We start from the raw sequence: 23667 nt of genomic DNA, 5'->3' as shown, positions 1-23667 counted from the left end.
AGGACCTGGCTTGGCAGTTCGGGCTGGACTGTTCCCATGAGGCACAGGGTCAAGACTGATTTGCATATGGCCAGGTCTAAACTGAGGTGGCATGGTGAGCAAAAAAACGATGGATTTAGGCCCAGATCTCTGTACTGGGGTGAATGTATGACATTGTTCTACATTCTGTCCCTCAACTGTTGTTTTTGGGGGAGGATCACAACACCTCGGATTGTGCGGCATGCCAAAAGTTGAAGCCGAAGTCGCGGCGGGAGCGCCGAATGAAACTTCTCTCGGCGCGTCTCTCCAGGTCGACGGCCTCCCCTCGGTCTGCTTCGGCGGACGGCTTCAGGTCCGGCAGTGGTCGTCGTCCTTACATTTCTCCGATGTCACGTGAGCGTTGCTCCCTGGTGGGTAAGTGTCGCACTTCGTCCCCGGGGGCTGGTTCTCGGCCTACCAGGGGTGTGGACTCTCTGCGGGTGATGCGACCCCGCGTGTTGTCCTATCCACCGTTGCCCAGTGCCCCCGGCGCCGACTGGGTCGGATCCAGGCTTGGAGGATGAGGTGCTGTTGGGGTGCGGCTCCTCTGGGGCACCTCCTTCAGGCCACGGCATCTCTGCCTCGCCGCAAACACCTGCGGGGGTCCCTGTGGTGTCGCTGGAGGTCGCTGGGGCTCGGGTCGCATCCCAGAGTCCCTCTCGGTCCCTTGGCAGGGTGGTCCTGTCTTAAGGCCGAGGTGACGCCACTACGGCGCCGGCAGCAGCTGGACCGTGCGGAGCCAGAGGTGTCGGTGGCCCCTCTTCGTCCCGCTCCATGTAGAGGTCGAGGGCAGACCCCTTGTCCTTCTCCGGGCCCCTCTCGTACCTCCTCACAGGCGGTTTCCTCATTTGAGGGCGAGTCGGAGGTTGTATCGTCCCTGGCACCGCCACAGGGGTTGCCGGGTGACCTTTGCCACCTTCTGGGACGCGGCCGGCGGAGGGCTTTGGGCCCCTCCCTGGGCCCATCCCGTTCCCCCACGCAGGTGGTTGCCTCGGCAGGGTCGGGCCGGCGCCGTCCCGCGCCGCTCCGGGGCCAGTGCGGCTCCAGCTCTACTCTGGAGGCCTCAGGGACGGCCGCCTTAGTTTGCAGCCATCACCCACAGAGGAGTTGCTTTCTCCACCGCGGGGCCCTACGGATGCGGGTGCGGCCTTCACTCACGCGGCTGTGGGCATCCTACGCATGGGTGACCCGGTGGCTCACTTTCCGGCAGACCATCTGTTGGAGGTCATCCACCAGGGCTCTGGTGGGAGGGAAATCTTGCTTCCCTTTGAAGGTTTGCTCCTTTCTGCCTTGACAGGGGCTTGGAGGCGTCCTGCCTCCGGGGACCCGGTGCCTCCGAATCTTCTGCATCGGCACCTTCTGATGCCGCATGACCCGGCATGCCTGCCCATTCACCCCTCAGCCGCCAGTCCCCTTCTGCGGACTGCTTTTCCCTCCCTGCCGCCCCTGTTGGCTCCGCCGTCCAGGGAGGCCCGCTGGCTGGACTCTTGGGGACGCAACATTTTTGCTTCGACCACCTTGTGTGTGCCTGCTAGGGCCTCCTCCTGTTTATGGGACTCGGCTGAGTCTCTGGGGTCTGCAGCATCCCAAGAGTCTGCTCGGGTGAATTTGCGGCACCATGCGTTGGATGGCCGGGAGCTTGCGGCGTTTATTCCCCGCTCCGCTCTAGACGTCTCTGAGGCACTGGGCCGGGCCATGGCTTCCTCAGTCGCTCTCCTTCGCCATGCTTGGCTTCGGGGCGGCGTCTTCCCCGAAAATATTCGGGAGAGGCTCATTGATCTCCCATTTGATGGTAGTCTGTTGTTTCATTCCCCGGCCGACTCCGCCATCCAGAGGCTCCTGGCATGGCTCCGTCCTCCTCCGTCCCCTTATCGGTGACTTCTGAGTTAGGGTTGCCTTTAGGTCTTCTTAGGCAGGCGATTATGGTTGTGGTGTATGTTTTTCTGGCCGATTACGTCCTTCCTTGGGACTTTGGCATTGTTGGCTGCTGGACGGCCCCTTGTTGTTGTTGTTGTTGTTGTTGTTGTTGTTGTGTGGGCAGTTCTGCAGGAGTTGTTGCGCAGACTTGGCCCTAAGATTGGGCCTACTGCTTTGCTTGGGCTGCTGTCAAGCCTGTAACGGGGATGTTTTTATCCCCATGGTTCTTTTGTTCTTCCTCTGCTGCGGAAGTTCTTCCAAAGAGGGTTCCCATATATTGGGACTTCACGTGCCCTATGTGGGTTTATGGTAGCTGTCATATGGCTTGTGCTCTGCTGGAGGGTTCTGGTCGCCTTCGGGTACCTGTTCTCCTTGGTGTTTACGTAGGTTGCTTCCTGACGTCGTGTGCGCGACCACTCGTGGTGGTGGCCCGGGCCTCTCCTTCTCTCTCTGCTTCGTTCTGCGGTCTGGGATGTCCCTTGCCAGGTGTTGCCTACTTGGTCTTCCTGGGCTCTCCGGCTGTTCTTCTTGCTTCTGGCCTTGTCGGCCGGCATTGTTCTGGCTGACAGGCTGCTCTCCATCTGGAGTGGGCTCGCCTTCTTCTCCCTAGTTTCCTTGGGCTCTCTAGGCTTCTTCTTCTTCTTCTGTCTTCCTGTCTTGGCATTCGATGGAAGCTATGCTGCCTTGTGGGGGAGTGAGGTGCTTTGGCCTCTCAGCCCTTGCCCTTGGTTCCTCTGCTGTGAGTGTACGAGCCTCTTCAGCCTTCTTTCCCTCCTACATCCCCTTGGGGTCGGTGGGGTTCTGCTTGTGGGGGTTCCCTTGGCCTGGCAGGGGCGAGGTTCTACCTGGTCCACAGATCTGGTCCCCTGTGGGGCCCTCTGTTCTGCATTGGCTGGTGGGGTCCTTTCGCAGACCCTCCTTCCCAGGGGGTATTGCTAGGATATCTATTCTACGTGAAGGAATCTGCGGATAGTAGTCTCTATCAGATGTACGAGTTACTTACCTTCGTTAACGATGCATCTGGTAGAGACGATTCTAGGCACAGATTCCTTTCTCCCCTATTCTGCGAGGACCCTTGGGTTGGTCTTCGGTACTCGCCTCCCGGTGGGGGGCTGTGTTTCCTGTGAGTGCCTTCCTTGTTCTTGACGGGTGGCTCCGTGTGGGGGCGGTTCCTTCCTTCCTTGGTTCTTTGGAGGATAGGGGTTTCAGTGCGCTGGTGCCCTGCTGCTCTGGCTACTTCAGGTTTGGGGGGGGGGGGGGCTTGCTTCTATCCTTGTCCTCCCCTCCCTCCCTCCATTGCTGTCCTCTGGTTTGAGGGTCCTCTGGCCATATCTTGCCCTTGTCCTTGTGGGTGGTTGCCCTCTAGGTTGGGGTGGCTTGATGGTTTGTTGTCCCTGTCCGTCTTGGGACTGGTCCCCTTCCTTGCTCAGGATGAGGGGGGTGGGCTTCCTACGTGTGCCATGACTTTTATGCCTGTTCTTCCCTTCGGGGCACAGGGATGGGAGGTTGTCTATGTGCGGGCAGGGTGGCTGCGCAGGTTTCTGCTTGTTCTTCTTCTTTCCCTGCCCTTGGGGTCTGCGGTGTTGGCACTACCCTGGTGGTGTTGTTAGTCACCGTTTCTTTCCAACTTTTCTGCTCTTCGCACACTGTTCCCATGCTCCCACAGTTTTTTTTTATCTGGTGATTCCGCGTTGTGGTGCGGAAAAGTTGTCCGAAGAAAACTGACGTTGGTGCGCCAGGGCGGGTCTTATGTGACCTAGCTGATGTCATGTACGCGGATGACGCCTGGGCGGAGTCACGTGATGTCGCCCCGCCCCCGGCGCGCAGGGATGCTGTGGCTAAAGGTTTCCGGATCCAGTCTCACGCCTGGGGATAATTCTATGTGAAGGAATCTGCGGCTAGCATCGTCTCCATCAGATACATCGTACAACTGGGAAAACACTCTCGCTGCTGAATGAAGGGCTTACACCCCCCACTACACACTCTACTCTCTATTCTTACATACACTGTTGGCGCCAGAGCTATAACTGTTTGATTTACCCTCATTTGTTTCCATTTCTCTATATTGCTTCCCTTTCAGTTGAGAAACTTTACTTTTGTGTTCAATGATTATGACTTCACCATGACTTAATCCTGCAGTGCTTCTCTACAATTGCATGGTTGTTGCCTCCTCTCATGGCATGTCTTCGTAGCATCAATATTGCAGTCATTCTAGTGGAAATTGTAATGTGACATGCATAACTTTAATAAACACATTAAAAAAGTGTAAAATTAGCAATTTAGTTCTGTAATCGCAGTAGAATTATTTTGCACACTCCAGATGACTGGAGGTAAAGGTGAATCATTTTAGGCCTCTTTGCATCCACCTAGTGATTTTGGCAAGAAAGGTGAGATTATATACGTTTGTCTTAAAAAGTACCTGGATTTGGAATTCTTCAATAACCAGTCACATCTCTGCTAAAACCTATGGATATATTTTATTTCGACGCGTAAGTTACTTTTCTCAGACCAGTTTATAAGTTTGTTTTGCTGAATAATTCTTCAAGATGTTCCACCATTATAGATTTGAGGGAAATGTGTTCTAGTCTTCGAGACCAGGTTAAGTCTTTTTTCTGTTCTTTTGGATCTGTGTGCTGTTGCAGTGGAAGAGGCAGACGTTTTTGTTGCCCTATAATCCTGGAGTTAAGTTTAACCCCTTCAGTGCCCGCCCCTTTCCCCGCCCAGTGCCGGCCGTTGCATTAGCGGGCGGGGTCTATGACGAGCTGGACTCGTCATGGGCACAGCGCCACCGCGGCCCATGACGAGTCCAGCTCGTCATGGGCACTGAAGGGGTTAAAAATGGCAGATAGTATTCTGATACTAACAGCAAACTAACAAGTCAGCTAATTAACAAGTCAGGGACAGCAAGCTGCATTTGGCTAGCAGAGGGCCAACAGAAAATAAGAAATAAAGGAGCTTTTAAAAAAAAAATGTTTTTATAGAAATGATATTTCTGTACATGTGAAAAATAAGTAGACATTACAACAGTTTAGGTGCTCATTGCACACAAAGAGTGAACACAAAGAGAACTGTAGTATACTTCTGTACAAATCTGATAAATATTTGTGATCCGATGCGAGGTGGTCAGTTTGCAAAGGAATGGTGGTTGGGTACCATTCAATTTGAATGAAAAATTTCCTAGCTATCGTAAAGGAAAGTTTCAATTCCATTAAGGACGCGGAGGCGAGGATTAGGCTGCAACTGTCTCCATTTATTACTCCAGCAGCATTATCAAACACAAAAACAAACTACATTTCCAATGATTCACAGGGAAATAGAAACTGAGAAAAGGTCCAACAGCATTGTCCAATCCTTAGACAGGGAGCCCCATAACTTCCTCTGAGGACGCTCTATCCTCCTCTTTCTTCCTGTGACCATATCCAGCACGACTTTAGATTACTCCTGTTTACTGGCGTCCGTACCTAGGTTAGAAAAGGGATAGATGTAAACTGTGCTAGGGAAGCAGTACCCTCGATTTCAAATCACAGGGACCTTAACAGCTTGAACAGGATTAACATAACCATCATACGTAGTGGCAATAGAAAACATTGTAAACTGTTTACTCACCACACAATACGTAGTTGTTCTGGGAGGGAGTTCAAACTGAGCGGGTGTGCTAATCCTCACCTCCGCGTCATTATTAGAATTTAAACTTTCCTTTACGATAGCTAGGACATTTTTCATTCTATGGCAGGACCGGAGGCTTCAGATTAGGCTAGTTCAAAGCTTGTCCACCACCAAAGATGCCAATGACACGACTGGTTTACAATAAAACCTTTTGAATGTGGTGTCGGAGGACCAGTCTGCAGCGTTCAGGATATCCGCCAGGCGCGCCCCCAGGGAAAAAGCCTCGAATGCCATCGCACCTCGAACGAATAAGCCCCGAAGTGAGATGTGTAAATTCCTGCTTCCTGCAATGCCCATCGGACCCATCTCGCAATTGTAGGGGATGAGACTGCCCGTGTGGTTTAGTTAGAGCTATAAATAATTGTCTGACGCCCTGTGGGCGTATGTCCACTGTTGCTACCTCGTAGCCTTTGAGTGCTCTTACCACACATAATTTAGGAACATCGGGGAAAGCGGGATAATTCACCGACCTCGAATTACACTTGGTCCTTCTAGAGATGTGAAAGGTATCCCCTTCTGGAGTGAAAACTCGACCTGTGAGGTCTAAGGCCCTCACGTCGGAAACCCTGCGACAGGCTATCAAGCAATGGAGGGTTGCTAGTTTCGCTGACATCTGCTTTCTGGATAGATATTTATTGGTTGACCAAGATCGGAATACGTTTAAAACGTTATTGACATCCCAGAGAGTGGAATACCGAGGTTCCGGAGATACGGAGAGTCTGATACCCCTCAAAAGCTTACATACGAGCGGGTGCTCACCAATTGGTCGGCCGTCCACAGGAATTTGGCCCGCTGATATTGCTGACTGAAATGTATTGATTGACCTATAAGCCAGGCCCTCCTTCGCCAGGGAGGCTAAGAAATTAAGGACATAGACAACATCTGCCCTCATCAGATCCATCTGTTGTCGAGACACCAACTTCCCCATCTGGACCAGGCAGAACGGTATCTCTTGTTAGTGCTCTCTGCCCAGGACTTTGTGAGCAAAGAGGCAGCACCTTCTAACGTTGCCTGTAACCATCCAAGCCATCAGGTGAGGAGCGCCCGAGAGAAGGAGGTGATGGGGATTCCCCCTGAGGATCTTTGAGGAGACCCTGAAATTGGGGTAGACAGTTTGGAAAATCCCAGGAAAGTTCCATCAGAACTCGAAACCAGGCTTGCGACCTCCAGGTTGTGGTGATCACGACTAGGTACACCTGTTGTCTCCTCACCTGGGTTGACATCCTCATTATCATTACAAACAGTGGAAAAGCGTAACCCTGCTCTGCACTCCAGTCCTGAAGGAAAACATCCACCGCTAGTGCCTCCGGGTCCGGACGCCAACTGTAGTACCTTTCCACTTGGGCATCCAGCCGAGATGCAAAGAGGTGTATGTAGGAAGGTGGAATCTGACTATATGGTTGCCCCCACTTTTTTCCTGGTGTTTGAATAGTTTTTGACTAGTCTGGCTGGGATCCTGCTATCCAGGACCCCAGCCTATCTGCTTACTCCCTTAAATGATTGGTGTGCATATTAGATGCACTAGTGATTGGATACTGTGGTACCTTATGAGCCCCTAGTATATGTTACCTTAGGTACCTAGGGCATTGGTACTTCACAGGCCTACCAGGGGCTGCAGCATGTATTATGCCACCCCTGGGAAGCATTCGCAATCTGACACCACAGGCCTGCTACTGCAGCCTGTGTGAGTTAGTGTTAGCACTCCTCACTGAGGTATAAGTTCCTATATCTCACCATACACACACATATAAACCTATCAGCCACCCCTATTGCAGGCCCTATCAATCCTGAGGGCAGGGTGCTTGGTTTACTATGTGAAGGGGAGCTTCTGCATGAGCAGGACCCCTCTGCAGCTGGCAGAGTCTATTCTCTGCTGCTGCTTGTGGATGCGGTTAAACCATATACTCTTAAGTGCATTATAACCACGCGGTAAATGCTAACTTTGAAACGACTGCATCAAAACATGTCGTGTTTGGTGTCAAACAACTTGGAATCATACCCCCACACCAGTAACTGGTTTGGGAGTATGATCCCACCCTTCTAGAGGGGATGACATGTACCCACTGTACTAAAAGGTAGAAATCTTCTAGAACCCTGGCATCACAAAATGGATGCCACCAGCACAGACACTGGGCTGCCCTCCTGCTGCTGACCGAAACTCGCAGTGGAGGAAGCCCAACAAAAGGTATCCTGTCACAGGGAGGTGTCACCACCTCCCAGACAGGATTTAGTGTATTGGAGCTGGGTGGGTGCACTCTTAGAGTGCTTTGAAGTCCTGCACTGGGGGAGCAGTAGGCTCCTCTGTGCATATGCCAGCTCAAACCGGTTCAGGGGCTACCTGCCCCTGCTCTGGCGCGAAACTGGACAAAGGGAAGTGGGTGTTACCACCCACTACCCTGACCCTCCTAGAGGAGTGGTCATAGAGCTAGTCCCTCCCCTATCTTCACTATAAGATACCAAGCATTGCCCATGCAATTCAGATTACCCTGGACGACGCTCTACAAAGAAGAATCCTGGCCCTTCGACGTTCCACTATCTCTGGAAGACTGAAGAATCTCCCTTGGAGTCAAGGAGTGACTCCCCTGCTTGGCAGGCACCAGTAACTTTACTCAACGGTTGCAAACTTCCCCTCTCCCGCCGGAGTCCGAAGTCCCTGCGTCCCCTGAAGCGGATTTCCTGACCTCTCGACGGCCATTTTGAGTCCCCAGCGAAGCTGTGGCATCTGGACCCCAGGAGTGACGAGGAACAGCAATACCAGGGAACCGTGCACTGATTTCGAGTGCAAACCCTAAACAACTTTCTACGAACTTGTGCTTTGGACCATCTGTAGTCCAAGTCCCTAGCAGGTCTGGTACCGAAAATCAGCGGCCTACCCCGTCCCGAGTGACCGTGGGCTCCTGTGGAACTTTTGCTGCAAAGGCGTCTTCGCGGTTACTTGCCCGTTGGCTAGTGACTCACCCGAAGACTTTCTCATCGACTTCAAGGGCTGTCCTGGTTGCTCCGGGCCTGCCCTCACTTACCCTCGCTGGGTAAGTCCATCAGACCTTGCTGGTCTGCATCATCGTCAATCTTCATTCCATACGAGACTTGCAGTTGCCAAGGCTTGTTGGCTCCAATCTGGTTGCCGACACCGTCATCAGCTGCAGACGTCGTGGGACACTCCGAATCCAGCTGCTGGTCAACGTCGATCCCTCCTGGACCTCGTGAGCGAAGAGACAAATCACCGTCGACGACCTGAAACGACGTGACATCAGTGGTCACCCATCCTGCTGGTCACTGGCAAGTGACTTTGAACACTGTCCCCTCAATTTTCAGGTCCTCTTCAACTTCAATCCATCTTCGGATTCCAGCGGACACCTCTTCAGTCGTCTCAAGCAGCAAGTCTTCATTGGTCTCCATTGAAAACAGCATAGCGACCCGACACCAAAAGACACCTATGCACCCGGCTTCCCTGGGTGAGGTAACTCGTGTACTCTGGTGCCCAAGTGTGTGTTGGCCCTCGAAATACTTACCCTGTAAGTGGCTTGCTTGTTGACTTCTTCGAAGTGCCCTAAAACTTTAAAATACAAACCGCGACTTGCTCCATTGTAACCTATAGTAAACCCGCGGCTGTGTTTAGACACTGCACGCATCTCCCGTGGCTTGTTACTTATCTGCTAACACTGCAGTAGTGAAGCCCCAGCGATTCCTATGGCCCTAGGCTTTGTCATTTTGCAAGTCGAGTTTGTTAACCCATTTTCTTAGTATATGGTCTGGTACGCCCCTAGGGCTACAGCCATATTTGTGCTTCATTTATTGAGAACTGTTGACATTTGAATGTGTTCTTACGCAAATAACAAGGACCCCCTGAATATGAGGAAATAAATTATAATTCCTAGGACAGGGTAAAACACAGTGCAATAGTAACTTCCTAGGCAATTGGTATATTTAGTGAAATGATATCTAAGGCGTGTCCAATTAGTGTAGCCAAAACATTATTTAAAAATTTCACAATGATTTTTATTGTTAATATGATTCTCACAGAATCAGAGAAAAGTGTATAATAAAAAAATAAAAAAAATTCGACAATGCATTTATACATAATATAAACATTCAATATAGTAATATTCATCAAATTACAAATGAGAATAAAAACAAGTCAGTGGCCATATAATTATCTTCTACGCGCGTTTCGGCGAAAAGTACGCCTTCGTCAGGAAAAGCCACAATTCCTGTAAATTAAAAAAGCAAATGCTTAAAATAATGTTACATGAGTGATTATTTCTTTTATGACTTTTACAACAAATTTTGGCTATAAGATCTAATGGACACTTATCACAAATATGAATTCGAACGAAGATAAAAAAAGAGAGATGACATTTACATTGTGCATATCATTAATGCATGTCTATCTGATGGATGCAGATAAGGATAATGAGAGCTCAGATGGGAAGCTGAGAGGGAAAAAGGGGAGAAAAAAAGGTGGAGACAGTAGATAAAGGAGGACAAGATGTGAGGGAGAAAGAAGAACTGGGATATATGAGTGATTGAACAACTAAGGGTGCAATATTTGAAATTGAAACAGACAGGTATTCATAATAAACAATAATAGGAGGGGGGAACAAAGTGAATGGATGCTGAAAAAATTAATAATGCTTACTTCAAGTCGCAGCCTAACGGACAGATAAGAGGTGGAGTGGTTATCGGGAAATGGAACTAACAGCCTGTAATAACCAAAAGCAATATGTAAGGAGAGCGATAATAATACGAAGGATGAACAGCTGTGTGTAAAGGTCTAATTCGGTACCTGATGTTCGATGTAATGCTATTAACGATTTGATGTCACAGTAAGTAAAAAAAGGTTCAAAGATATTGCCAGGGGATGTCGTGGAACCTACAATTGTAATAAAGTACATTTATATAGATATTGATTAAGCTACAGAAAGAAACAAGGATATTAACTGTCTCTATGCAAGATTGTATATATGTACCTGTTCTATGATATGAGTAGGTTAAAGATGTAGAGGTCAAAATCTTTTTGTCTTATAGAGTCGATGATAATTCGTGGATTCAGGATATTCTCTCTGTAAGAAGAGATTCTGAAATAGGAAAACCAAGATGTATTGTTGTAGTTAATGGGTGCCTGTAGATGCCATTAATTCTCAATGTCATCTATAGTTCTCTGTTTACCTTTTTATGTAGTTGTCTAGGGAATATTCTGCATGTGGTATTCGAGGAGATGCCGTTTGGATGACGAACGTCTTATTTGTGGCACAAATATCCTAGAACAAAAAGGAAAAGAAGGACATGGATAGCCTCAAATAATGTGTATTTTGTGAATATTTAAGTGGCCAAATAGGTGAAATTTGACTAAACTCAGTTGGGTCTATTAATTGAGGTTTATTTATAATGATCTTTCAAAGAAAGGAATAATAGCATCCCAGCCGAATGCAGAAAACAGTACATTAAAAGTGAGGCTATGAACGTAATATGACGGGCAAATCTACCGCGTCAATGAACTAATATCAAATCGAGTGTTTAATTTACTTCTATATAGAGGATTCAGGGGTTTGCAAATTGGACTCTGTAGTGCTGGAGGTGTTCTTTACCTGATCAACGGTGATATGAAGTACCGATTACTTCTCCATTGCAGCGAGCTCAGCTGTGGGTCGGGTGGATAAACGGCGATGACGGGCTTATCGTGCGTTTAAATATTCCGGTTGCGCTTATGTGATTGGGTATAACTGACTGTACGTGCTACGTCAGTGGAGTGTGGGCGGGATCACTACTCTTATCACGATGGATGCATAACGCGTGGGCGGGGTCACTGCTCTATTCACGATGAACACGCGAAGTGTCTACAAAACCACTCACACAAAACAAGTATCAACTAGCGAGCGCAATAGTAGCCGTCTGTTCCTGTGCACACAAATGGGCAGGTAACCCACATATGAATGTCCCACTGATGCAAATCAACACGTGGATACAATCTCAAATAAACAGTGCACAATATGAGTAACTGCTGGAGGTGCAAGAGATTGCACGAGAGTTGTAAAATATACATATAACTATGTGTAACGTCAATTGACATTGCTGATATGTTACTGACAGGGAAATAGTTAAATATAAATGTGCCTATATTCCAGTAGCCTAACATGCAATAGTCTATATTTAGATGTGAGAACAGATGTGTGATCAGTCACAATAAGAATAGTCAGTGAACAGGTGTAATCAAAGACTCATGTCTTGTGTGGGAACAAAGCATGCAAATATGAATTTTATGTATTGCATCTTTATTATCAGTGTGGATAATTAGATAATTGCATTTTCCCACGGTAAGTCACTGTTCAGACCATTGTGAAAAGTGTCTAAGGAAAAAATCCAAAACACTTCTCGTTTTTTTCGCACTGCGGTTCCACCTTGAGTGTCAGGTGTATTGATTTTTTCCAAAATGCGCCAGCGTAATTCATCTGGATGGTGTTGTGCTTGTACAAAATGTTTCACCAAAGGGGCTAGAGGTTTCTTGGTTTTAATGGCAGACCGATGTTCTGATATCCTAATGTGTATGGCTCTCGCGGTCTCGCCTACATATCCCAGTTGACAGGGGCAAAGGATTAAGTAGATGACATTTTGGGTCTTAGAGTTCCACAAGTTAGTGGCTTGGATTTTAAATCCATTATGGATCAGAGTTTCTCCAGATATAATGGAATCACAAGATTTGCAATTTGTGCATCGTATAGTTCCTTTAATGGGAGCTTTACCATTAATAGACTTTTGGATAAATGGTGGTTGAGAGTTAGAGCTAGTGAATTTCGAATGAACCAGAATATCTTTGATTTTATTTTTGCGATAGGCATATACTGGTTTTTCCAATTTTTTGTGATTCCAATTTTTTGTGATTGATCGCAGCACAATTGAGGATATGCCAGTTGGTATTAATGATGTGTTTTATTTTGGTGTTTAAAGTTGAATGTTTAGTGAAACATACAAGTTGTTGATTTGTGTCTTGTATCTTAGGTCTTAGTAGGTGATCCCTATCGTAATATCTGACTCGTTTGTAGGGTTCTCGAACGAGTCTGTGAGGATATCCTCTCTCTAGGAATTTCTTTTTCATTTCCACTGCTTGTCTGTCAAAGTCAGTAAGGTTGGAACAGTTACGTCTGACTCTTAAAAACTGGGAAAAAGGGATGCTATCTTTTTGACTTCTAGGATGAAAGCTTTTAAAATGTAAAAGTGTATTTCTGGCTGTTGGTTTAACATGTAAATCAACTTCTAAGTGACCACAGTTGTTCCTGATTAGAATATCCAAAAAATCCACTGTTGTGGTGTGGCTATTTGCAGTAAATCGTAAATTGGGATCTGTGAGGTTAAGCCATTGTAGATATTTAGGTAATGTATCTTCTACCCCGGTCCAGATAAAAAAGATGTCATCAATATATCTGGACCAGTGGAAGACAGATTAAAAAAACGGGGCAATTTCGTTGTGAATGAACTTATCTTCCCAATGAGCCATATAAATATTAGCTATGGATGGCGCCACGGAAGCGCCCATACTAACGCCTTTGGTTTGATGGAAAATGTGGTCCCCAAAGCTAAAAAAGTTTTCAGTCAAGATGATATGTAGACATTCTAAAATGAATGGTTTTGAATATGGAATTTCATATTTATCTATGAACCACGACGTGGCTTCAATGGCTTCATTTTGGGGAATATTGCTATATAAGGACTCTATGTCCAAAGTTACAAGAACATCATGGGTGGGGTTGAATGGTATATTTTCTATTTTGTTGATCATGTCTCTAGTATCTTGTATGTATGACATGATTTTTCAGATGTAGGGTCTTATTATATTGTCTATGAATTTGGATAGTGGTTCCGTGATGGTGCCAATGGTGGAAACTATTGATCTATATGGTGGCTGGTCTAAGCTCTTATGAATTTTTGGGACACCATAGATGCATGCTGTTTTTTTAGGGGAATAGTTAAGATAGTCATACTCTTTGTTAGTAATATATCCCTCATTCAGGGCAAATTTGGTGAGGCTAAGGATCCTTTTTTCTATTCTGGAGATGGGATTATTTCTGGTGCTACGATAAAATTGTTGGTTTTCTAGCATTGTGAGCATATTTTGTTCATAGTCGACGGTATTTAGGACTACAATACCTCCTCCTTTGTCACAACATTTAATTGTGAGTGTTTTATCATTAGTGATGTTCTTCATAGCTAGAAATTCCTCTCTGTTTAAATTATAAATGGGTTTGGGTATAAACTTGAGGTTCTGCTCCAATTGTTTTAAAACTACATTTTCGAATGTGGATACTTCAGGTCCCACTTGGTCTAATGTCGGGGTAAATGTAGAGGGCAAGGAAAGTGTGTTATTTCTGAGGGTTTCATTATCTGAATCTTTATTATCTTGGAAGAATTTTTTGAGTCTAATTTTTCGAAAGAAGGCATGTATGTCCTGGTATAGTTCAAATCTATTAACAAAAGAATGAGGAACATAAGATAGACCTTTTGCTAAGAGATTTGTGCTGGGGGTGTCTAGTGGGCGTGATGATAAATTAAAGATGGGTATTATATTCCCTGTTTCCAGTATTGCCGGTTCCTTGTCTCTAGCAGATATTGGGGATCTGGTTGGTAGTGAGGTCCCTGGTAATTTCCTCTGAATTGAGGTTGTGGTTGAAACCTGACTCTTTGTCTTCCTCTGCGAGCTCCTCGATGACCTAAAAAAGACTGATGTGAATTTTTGTTGGAATTAAATGAATTATATGTATCACTAGATTCCTGTTGATGTATGCCGCTTTCACTGTCTGAGTCTGACGTATCGGAGAAAGTCATGACTTTTTGATGTCTATCTGTTTGATCATTGATGTATTGATTTTGTTTATAGAAATCTTCATGAAGATATGGATACGTTCTATCTGGTGTACAGTATCTTTTATCTTTAAGTAGTTTATCAGATTTTCTTTTATTCAAATATTCTGTGAAGGAAGCTAGTTCTTTATTTGATTCTTCCAATTTTTTTATGGCGTCTTCTACACTGTTATTTTTCTTAATTTGATCTTCTAATTCATTCAATTCTATTTTGAGTACTGCTGCTAACTCTTTGGCGGTTTCAATGATTAATATCATGAGGTCTCTTGAGCATCTGTTAGCAATCATGCTCCATTTGTGTAAAAATTCCTTGTATTGGACAAAAAGTCCTGGGATGTTGCATACTCGTAAGCCTTGAGGTATAATGCCGGCTTTTAAGTATTCTAACATGAATTCGCCATGCGCTTCCATTCTTTTTAATTTCTTTTTAAGATCTACTAGTTTGTTGATATCATCATTAGTGTGAGTACTAGATTTCGAGCTGTTACCAAACGAGCTACTGGTTCCTATAAGAGTGGCAAAATCTTCATCTGAAAAGCCAAAACATTTGAGTTGGGCCATAATGTCAAAAGATCGGGAGAACTGAGGATGAATGGGGATTGATAAAGGAAAATGAAAAGTGACAAATATCAATGGGAAAAGTGAAGGAAAAGGAAAGAAAGGGGGGGGGGGGAGGGGGAAAAGAAGGGGTATGGGGAAAGGATAAAGAAAAATGGAATATAGTGAAAAAGTACAGACAATTATTGATGTATTATCGATATGCACAATTAGAACTGAATCAACTGGGAATCAATATCTGAATTAGTGAGAACAGTCCCGCACAGACAGGCTGTGGGTAATCCTACGCAAATAACAAGGACCCCCTGAATATGAGGAAATAAAGTATAATTCCTAGGACAGGGTAAAACACAGTGCAATAGTAACTTCCTAGGCAATTGGTATATTTAGTGAAATGATATCTAAGGCGTGTCCAATTAGTGTAGCCAAAACATTCTTTAAAAATTTCACAATGATTTTTATTGTTAATATGATTCTCACAGAATCAGAGAAAAGTGTATAATTTAAAAAAAACAATTCGACAATGCATTTATACATAATATAAACATTCAATATAGTAATATTCATCAAATTACAAATGAGAATGAAAACAAGTCAGTGGCCATATAATTATCTTCTACACGCGTTTCGGCAAAAAGTACGCCTTCGTCAGGAAAAGCCACAATTCCTGTAAATTAAAAAAGCAAATGCTGAAAATAATGTTACATGAGTGATTATTTCTTTTATGACTTTTACAACAAATTTTGGCTATAAGATCTAATGGACACTTATCACAAATATGAATTCGAACGAAGATAAAAAAAGAGAGATGACATTTACATTGTGCATATCATTAATGCATGTCTATCTGATGGATGCAGATAAGGATAATGAGAGCTTAGATGGGAAGCTGAGAGGGAAAAAGGGGGGGAAAAAAGGTGGCAACAGTAGATAAAGGAGGACAAGGTGTGAGGGAGAAAGAAGAACTGGGATATATGAGTGATAGAACAACTAAGGGTGCAATATTTGAAATTGAAACAGACAGGTATTCATAACAAACAATAATAGGAGGGGGGAACAAAGTGAATGGATGCTGAAAAAATTAATAATGCTTACTTCAAGTCGCAGCCTAACGGACAGATAAGAGGTGGAATGGTTATCGGGAAATGGAACTAACAGCCTGTAATAACCAAAAGCAATATGTAAGGAGAGCGATAATAATACGAAGGATGAACAGCTGTGTGTAAAGGTCTAACTCGGTACCTGATGTTCGATGTAATGCTATTAACGATTTGATGGCACAGTAAGTAAAAAAAGGTTCAAAGATATTGCCAGGGGAATGTGTATCTGGGTTCTAATCTCATAAAGAGATTAGTAGAGTGTATCTAGAAATAAATACATATATATTTGATATATATACCTGTGTGGTGTCCTTTTCATTTGGTAATTCAAGAGATTATAAGGTAAAACAAGCTGCTTTACATTCCTCAGAGACTTAGCCTGAAGGCTGCTCTCCACAGCTACCACTAGGATAGCTTTCTTTAAAAGGTGGTCTTAAACCTATCTACCATAAGAGTCGAATTGGACTGGTGCAAGGTGGCCACTATAACTAGTGACCAGCATATGCCAGGCCAACTTCTCACAGTGTATCGAGAAGGGGCCCAACCGAAATTGGAGTTCCTGGAATACCTTAGGATGAAGTTTCCACAAACTGGTGTCTTTCCAGTGACGTGAGAACCAATCCGTAACCTTATTGGATGCTCCCGGAAGATGATCCTCCGAAAGCGCTTCTGGTTGAACAGACAATATTCCCAGAGATCCCGTGCCAGATCTGAAAGGGCCTTGGACCTTGTCCCCCCTAGGTGATTGATGCAGCGGATCGCAGCAACATTGTCCATTTTGAGCATTGGGCCCTGTCCTTTGTCCAGCATTTCACCGCAAAAGCCCTGCCATCAGCTCTAGGCAATTGATGTGAAGGCCCTTCTCGGTGGATGACCATTTTCCGCAGGTACAGATAACTCCACACCGGGCACCCCAGCCTGAACCACTGGTGTCAGACTCTATTAGTAGATCGGGCTGGGATCTGAAGATAGCCCGTCCGTTCCAGGCTTCCATGTGGGAAATCCACCGTTGTAGCTCGGTCTTGGCATCCTCCGTGAGGGGCACAAACGGGGAGTAGGTGAGGTCCTTCCAGAGGTGTGAATATTTGAGACGTTGGAGGGCCCTGTAGTGGAGATGTCCCGGGAATATGGCCTGAATTGATGACGACAAAAGGCCCACCACCCTGGCTAGGTGGCGTAAGGCCATTTTGAGTTTCACTAGCGTACGTCGCAGTTCCGGTCTGGTTTTGGATATCTTGCGAGAAGGCAGAGATAGTCGCATTGACAGAGTCTATCATAAAGCTGAAGAATTGCATCTTTTGAGAGGGAATAAGGTTGGACTTGGATTTTTTTATCACGAAGCCCAGAGATTCCAGAAGACTTACTGCTTGTTGCAGTTGGGCGAGTAACAATTGGGGACATTGACTCATAATGAGTATATCGTCCAGGTCGATTAGTAATCTGACCCCTTCTGATCTGGTGTTTCACCACCGGTTTCATCACCTTGGTGAAGCACCACGGAGCGGAAGATAGTCCGAAAGGAAGGGAGGTGAATTCAAAAACCTGATATTTCCATTGGAACTGTAGAAAACGCCTGTGAGGGGGAAAGATTGGTATCGTAAGATATGCATCTTTGAGATCCAGGTGGACCATCCACACCTGAGATTGAAACAGGTCCCTGAGGAGGTATATATCCTCCATTTTGAAGTGACGGTAAACTAGCCACTCATTTAATTCTTTGAGCCTCCATCCCGTTTCTCCACAATTTTCTTTTTTACTGAGGAAGCCTTGCGGGTGAAGGGTTGCTGGGGCAATCGCTTCTTTCTGCAAAAGATCCAAGATCTTCCCGTCTATCAGTTCTATCTGTTCCCTCGAGAACGCTTTAGGCGAGCTAGTTGAGTGGGGAACTCAAAAAACTCTACCTGAAAACCTCGCACGGTCTGCAAGACCCAGGCATCCGAGGTTAGCGAAAGCCAATTGTGTAGACAAAATTGCAATCTGCCCCCTATTTTTATACTTCCCGAGTCCTGTACTCTCACCTTGTTGGTTGTTGTAGGAGCCATTCCCTCTTCCTCTGCCACCCCTTCAGCGTGGATACGATTTGGTGGGGTAGAAGTTCCCAAATTTCTCAGGGTCTTGCCACTGTCCTCGTCGTGGTTCTGCAGACTTGTAGGAGGCTTGTCTGTAGGGACGGCCGGTCGAGCACCCCCTGACACGACTGGCTGCGACAAAAACATGCGGGGTGAATATGCTTTTAATGGACGTTTGGGACTGGTCCAGAGAATTAAATGTGTTTACAAATATTCCTAATACACTTGACAAAAGGGTCTCCGAAGAGATTACCCTCCGCTACCGGTCCAGCCTCAGAGGCGGGCAATTCTCCTAGATTAGGGTCAATCTTTATCAACAAAGTCCTGCGGCGTTCCGTAGAATTCGCCGCATTCGCATTTCCAAGAAAAATGGTAGCCCTTTGCGCCCAGCTAGAGAGGGTTTCAGGGGAGATGAGACTGCCCGAGGCCTTGGCGTCCTCTGCCATGTCTAGAATCTTAGCTAGGGGGCCCACGGTATCCAGGAGTTTATCCTGCCATGCCCGCCAAAACCGATCTATTCCTTTCTTAGGGTCACCACAAACTTGGCCATCTTAGGGTCCACTTCTGGCATTACGGCAACCTTCCCCTCCAGAGCTGGCCTTGGGCATTCTGCTCTTAGGCAGCTCCTGCTTCCTTGTCAAGAGGCTTACGAAGCCTGGCCGCCATATAGGCTGCTACCTTAGGGGCAGGAACCCATTCCGCCGACCTTGGATGTAAAGGTCATCTTGGTTCAACATATCGTTGTCTGCTTGGGGAACTGCGGTCTGATCTACTCTAGCCGGGCGCCATGACCGGTCCAAGTCCCCATCCCAATCAGAGGTCTGGGGGACTCGTCCGGGTCCCCGGTGGGCAGCTGGTCAGGGTAGCTCGGGGGGCCTGCTAGATAGGATCAAGGGGTTAATTGTAGGGTAAACCCTGTAAAAGCTAAGTAATTAGATTAGTATGGGCTGGGACCACTGCTCCCTACTGGTTCTGAGGGTAATTGCCTGCCTGGGCTGGTCCCTCATAATTGAAATATGTCTTACCCGGTTCGCAGGTGTTCAGGCTCCAGGCAGGGGCTCTCTATTCAAATGGCCAAAGCGTCTGTTGAACGCTTATATAGGTAATGGTAAAAGGCAAGAAAAACCTTCCTCCGCGTGAAAACACAAACGCGCACGGCCGTGCGAGCCTCTCCGCAAATGACAGGCGGAAAACGAGACTCGCTGACCCTGCGGGGGTAGAGACGTGCCAAGCACGTTAAACGAAATGCGCGGTCCCCTAGTGGCGTGAGGGCTGCCCGCCAGAGAGCCTTGCAGTGACCGCGAAGGAGCGAGAGACACTCCCACCAGGGCCGGACTGGCCGTAGCGGGCACCGGGCAATCCCCCGGTGCGCCGCACGGGTGGGGGCCGGTTTTTGGCCCCTGGGGGCCGTTTTTGTCACAGGGCCAGTTTTGCAGCATAGCTGCAAAATCGGCCCTGTAACAAAATCGGCCGAAACCGGCCCTGGCAAAGAGCTCGGCGGCACCCCCAAGACCCGGTGGGCCGGCCGAGCACTTTGCCAGGGCCGGTTTTGGTTCCCAGTCCGGCCCTGACTCCCACCGTCGTAATTGAACAGCAAATACCGCCGTGCACGTCTACTGTTAGTGGCACAAATACCAAATGCGCGTAGGCAATAAAACCACAGAAAAGAAAACTTAATTGATCATCACACAAGCAAACATGTGGAGAAGGCAAAACACTTAACTCGGTGCTGCTGGAGCAGCGAAGAAAGAGGAGGATAGCGCGTCCTCAGAGGAAGTTATGGGGATCCCTGCCTCAGGATTGGACAATGCTGTTGGACCTTTTCTCAGTTTCTATTTCCCTGTAAATCATGGGAAATGTAGTTTATTGTTATTGTGTTTGATAACGCTGCTGGAGTAATAAATGGAGAAAGTTGCAGCCTAATCTGAAGCCTCCGGTCCTGCCATAGAATCTGTATTGAGCCCTACATCCTCAATACAGATTCTATGGCCCTACATCAAAGACGAAAGCAAACAGCAGTGTAACTGTGATTGCGCAATGCCGACTTTCTTTTAGACACGGACTAAATCTACAATGTAAACTTCAAAGATGGGATTCATGTGCTATTTAAATAGTAGTAATTAAATAACTTTGATTTCGTGTTTTTCTTTGCTTTTAGGAACCCGAGCAGCTTGCATGTACTGAATTGGAACTCGTAATAGCTTCCCAGAAATCCGAAATAAAGATTCTTCAAGATAAACTACATTCAGCAAATCTCCAGCTAACAGAACAAAGTAGTTGCTCTGAAGATGCCCTTGACACTACCATAACAAGAGCTGGGACAAAAAATAAGGTAAGATGTGTAACTACTTTTTAAAACTTTGTAAACATTTTCTTAAAATGTAGCTTCTAAAAGAAAACATATTCCCTGTGTGACTCAGAAGTATCCTTTGTGTGTAAGTTTAGTTTTATTGATCAAACTTCACTTTATGCAACTTGAGCTATGTTGCAGCATTTAATTAAAATAAATGTTAGAACATTTTACGCAGCTAAAAAAAAAATAACTCCATCCGTTCTTTGAAGGGGCTGAACGTTTGAACTTGAGAACTAGTACTGGTGCACTATTTTTCTCTTTTGTTTTTTAATATTTTTATGCTCAACAAGGTTTCATCCTTCTTCCTGCTTCTTATTCCCTGAACGCTCATTTGTGTCTCAAAGCTTCTGATTTTAATTAATGTGATTCATGTATGTCCCAATATTCGAAAGATGATCCATGCAAGTTGCCTGTGCCGTTTCAGTACTCTGCAAACCATGTGCACTTGTAGTTTAGGATTCTAATACAGGCAGGGTCATGAAGAGTTAAATGCGTTGGTGGCTGGCATCTTTGGAGCTCATGTTCTCTGGAAGCTGTAGCATTTTTGCAGTTATGGCCTAACACCGAATGCTCTCTCCAGACCATCTTTTCCCAAAATGTGGGTCTGAATCCACTGGTGGGCAGCGAGCCGATTTTTGGTGCAGTTCCAACGTCCTGGTCACTATGTAAAATTGTAAATGATTAGCTGTGTTTGTACACCAGTGCAAAGATGCTCAACAATGTCATGTCCATAAGCCTAGTTTTAAAACAAACCCTTTCAAGTATTCAAAGCAAAACTCCAGGAGAAACTTCTAGTATTAGTTGCTGCTGTTGTCTTACTTTACAAAGCAACTGTAACTGAGAATGTGCTCACTGAAAGTAGTCATACCCAACCATACCACTTCTGTTTGTGTTTGAGAAAAATGGATGTGACCTAATGGCCAGAGCTGCCGACTTTTGATTTGGAGAACCAGGTTAAATTCCCGGCATTAGCTCAACATCCTTTGATTCTGGGCAAATTACATACACACCATACTTGTAATAAAATTAATATGATCTTTATGTAATGTAATCTAGTACTTGTTTAAAGCTCTCCAATGGCCGTGTTCATGCTATATAAAACGGATTAAAAAAATATATGTATAATAATTTACCAATTAGCAAGAGATAGTGGGTAGTTATAATTAGGACCACACTTCCAAAGTATATTGATTTTTTTTTTTTTGGTTTGCTAATAACTTTTGCGCCATTTGATGAACCTTCATGAAACTGTCCCCAAAAAGGTGTTTCACCCAACTTAATTTCTTCCTCAAAAGTTTCAGGGTGATCCTTCAAATGGGGGCCAAGAAAAGGGGGCCCTTAAATACTGTTTCCCCCCACAGTGATACTGCAAAAATGGCTAAACAGAATTACACCAAATTTGGCAGGAAGCTTGATATTTACTCAGAAAGCATGCTGTTTGTGATTTGGTGTAAATCCGTTCAGCAGTTTTGGGGAAATTAAGATAAAAAATATTTGTTTATTTCACACGGCAAAGGGTTTGCCGATCTAGCATATCTCAACATAAGCTCTGTTTGGCTTCCACCACATCAACAATGGTGACAGCTATTTTTTGACTCAAGGACTCTGTCTCATGTCCTGTAAAAACAAAATAACACACGCACTAAAAAAACATATATGGGGGCAGGGAACGGATAATGTGCTCCCCTAGGTAAGATGGGGGGGGGGGCGTGGAGGTTCCTCTGAGGTAAAAAAAATGCATTTTTTCCCACCTGCACCGTGGATCCACGGAAGATGCGCAGATCCCCAGCACTAATTTTTAAAAAAATGCAAACTCCCACGCATTTTATATATGAGCCTTCTAGGGTGGACTATGGCCCGGGGAATATTTTGTATTGGGGATGCGGAGAGGCCCCCTTGCCAAGGATTTTAAAGGCTCCGTGGACCTTATCCCCTGGGACCAGTTTTATAATTTAGAAAAGGGGGCGTGCAGCCCTCTCCCCGAGCCTCCTGAGGGCTCAGGGGACCCAATCCCCTGGAACTAAGTCAAAACGTTTGCGGAGGGGGGTGGTCTGGCCTCCACTTCCTGTGCAGTTCACCTGCCCCGAAGATCTCACCCCGAGACCCGATGAGAAGGTGCAGTGTCCAGGGGACCCCCTCATCCCCGGGGACTCTGCTGTGTTCCCTGCCTGGGAGAGTGCATGCAGGTAATTCAACTTGTATTCCCTGCCTGCACTCTCCTGCTCAGGTAGCACATATTTGCACCCGCCTGGGTAGGGAAAAATGCTGCTCTTGCCCAGGCGGGTGCAGAATAAAAAATTGCCTCCCGCCAGTACCATTATGGGTACTAGGGCTGCAGGGGCACTAGGACTCCCCTCAGGTTCCCCTACGATTTAAGCTCTTGTGGTTGCCTCAGGTAGGTACTGGGGCATCAACTTTAAAAAAAGAAGATGCTGGCTCCTGTTGGCCTTGGATGGGCACTGAGGCATCCAAAAAAACAGAGAAACAAAAGAAATGAACAGCAGGAGTTGCTCATTTATTATTTACAGTTCCATTCAAGGAGCTCCTCATAATGCCCTACAGCATTGTAAATTATATTTTGTCTTCTTGGTGGTGCTCCTAGAAGTGGCAGGGGCTCCACCAATATTTTTTTTTATTTAATGTTGTGGGGTGCTGCAGGGAGTACAGTAACCCTTCAGCAACATTTAAAAAAAAAAATACAGTAAGTTTCCTAGGTCACTGAATCCATGACCCCCGGAGAGCTTACCATATTTTTTAAAGCAGTGTGAGGTGGAGCTTTGTGAGCTTCTGCTGGGGGACATGGAACTCTTATGGTGGATTCTATGATTGAATTTAGTTGCATGAAAAATGTTAGAAAAAAAAGATCCAGACGTTTTTTTTTTTTGGTAAGGCTTTATTAAAAATAATTTTAACAATCGCTTTCATTAAACATTGCAATATGTGATTTTATAAAATATACATTTGATTATAGTTATTGGTGATTTTTTTTACAAAGGCAATAGGTCTGTTTTATATATGTTGATGTGCTGATCCCTTGATAAATACAGTAGCTCTGCATTTGGTGTTCTGACCCCTTGACAAAGCAGGTCTGCCTTATTTACAATGACATCTTTTATACTGTTACATCACATAG

The 23667-nt window shown here is 45.7% G+C and overlaps 1 protein-coding gene across 1 annotated transcript in view; it reads left to right on the top strand.

Moving 5' to 3' along the window:
• CNTLN (centlein) overlaps nucleotides 1–23667 on the top strand; it is a 1182709-nt gene that overhangs the window by 508810 nt on the left and 650232 nt on the right. The window contains exon 10 of the mRNA XM_085634784.1: nucleotides 20340–20513. Within this exon, the coding sequence (XP_085490910.1) occupies nucleotides 20340–20513 (174 nt within the window). The remainder of the gene's footprint in view (nucleotides 1–20339; nucleotides 20514–23667) is intronic.

Source organism: Triturus cristatus, chromosome 2_1, assembly GCF_964204655.1.
Source record: "Triturus cristatus chromosome 2_1, aTriCri1.1, whole genome shotgun sequence".
Classification (NCBI taxonomy): domain Eukaryota; kingdom Metazoa; phylum Chordata; class Amphibia; order Caudata; family Salamandridae; genus Triturus; species Triturus cristatus.
The sequence above is the reverse complement of the archived record's forward strand: the minus strand, read 5'-3'. Positions and strand labels throughout refer to the sequence as shown.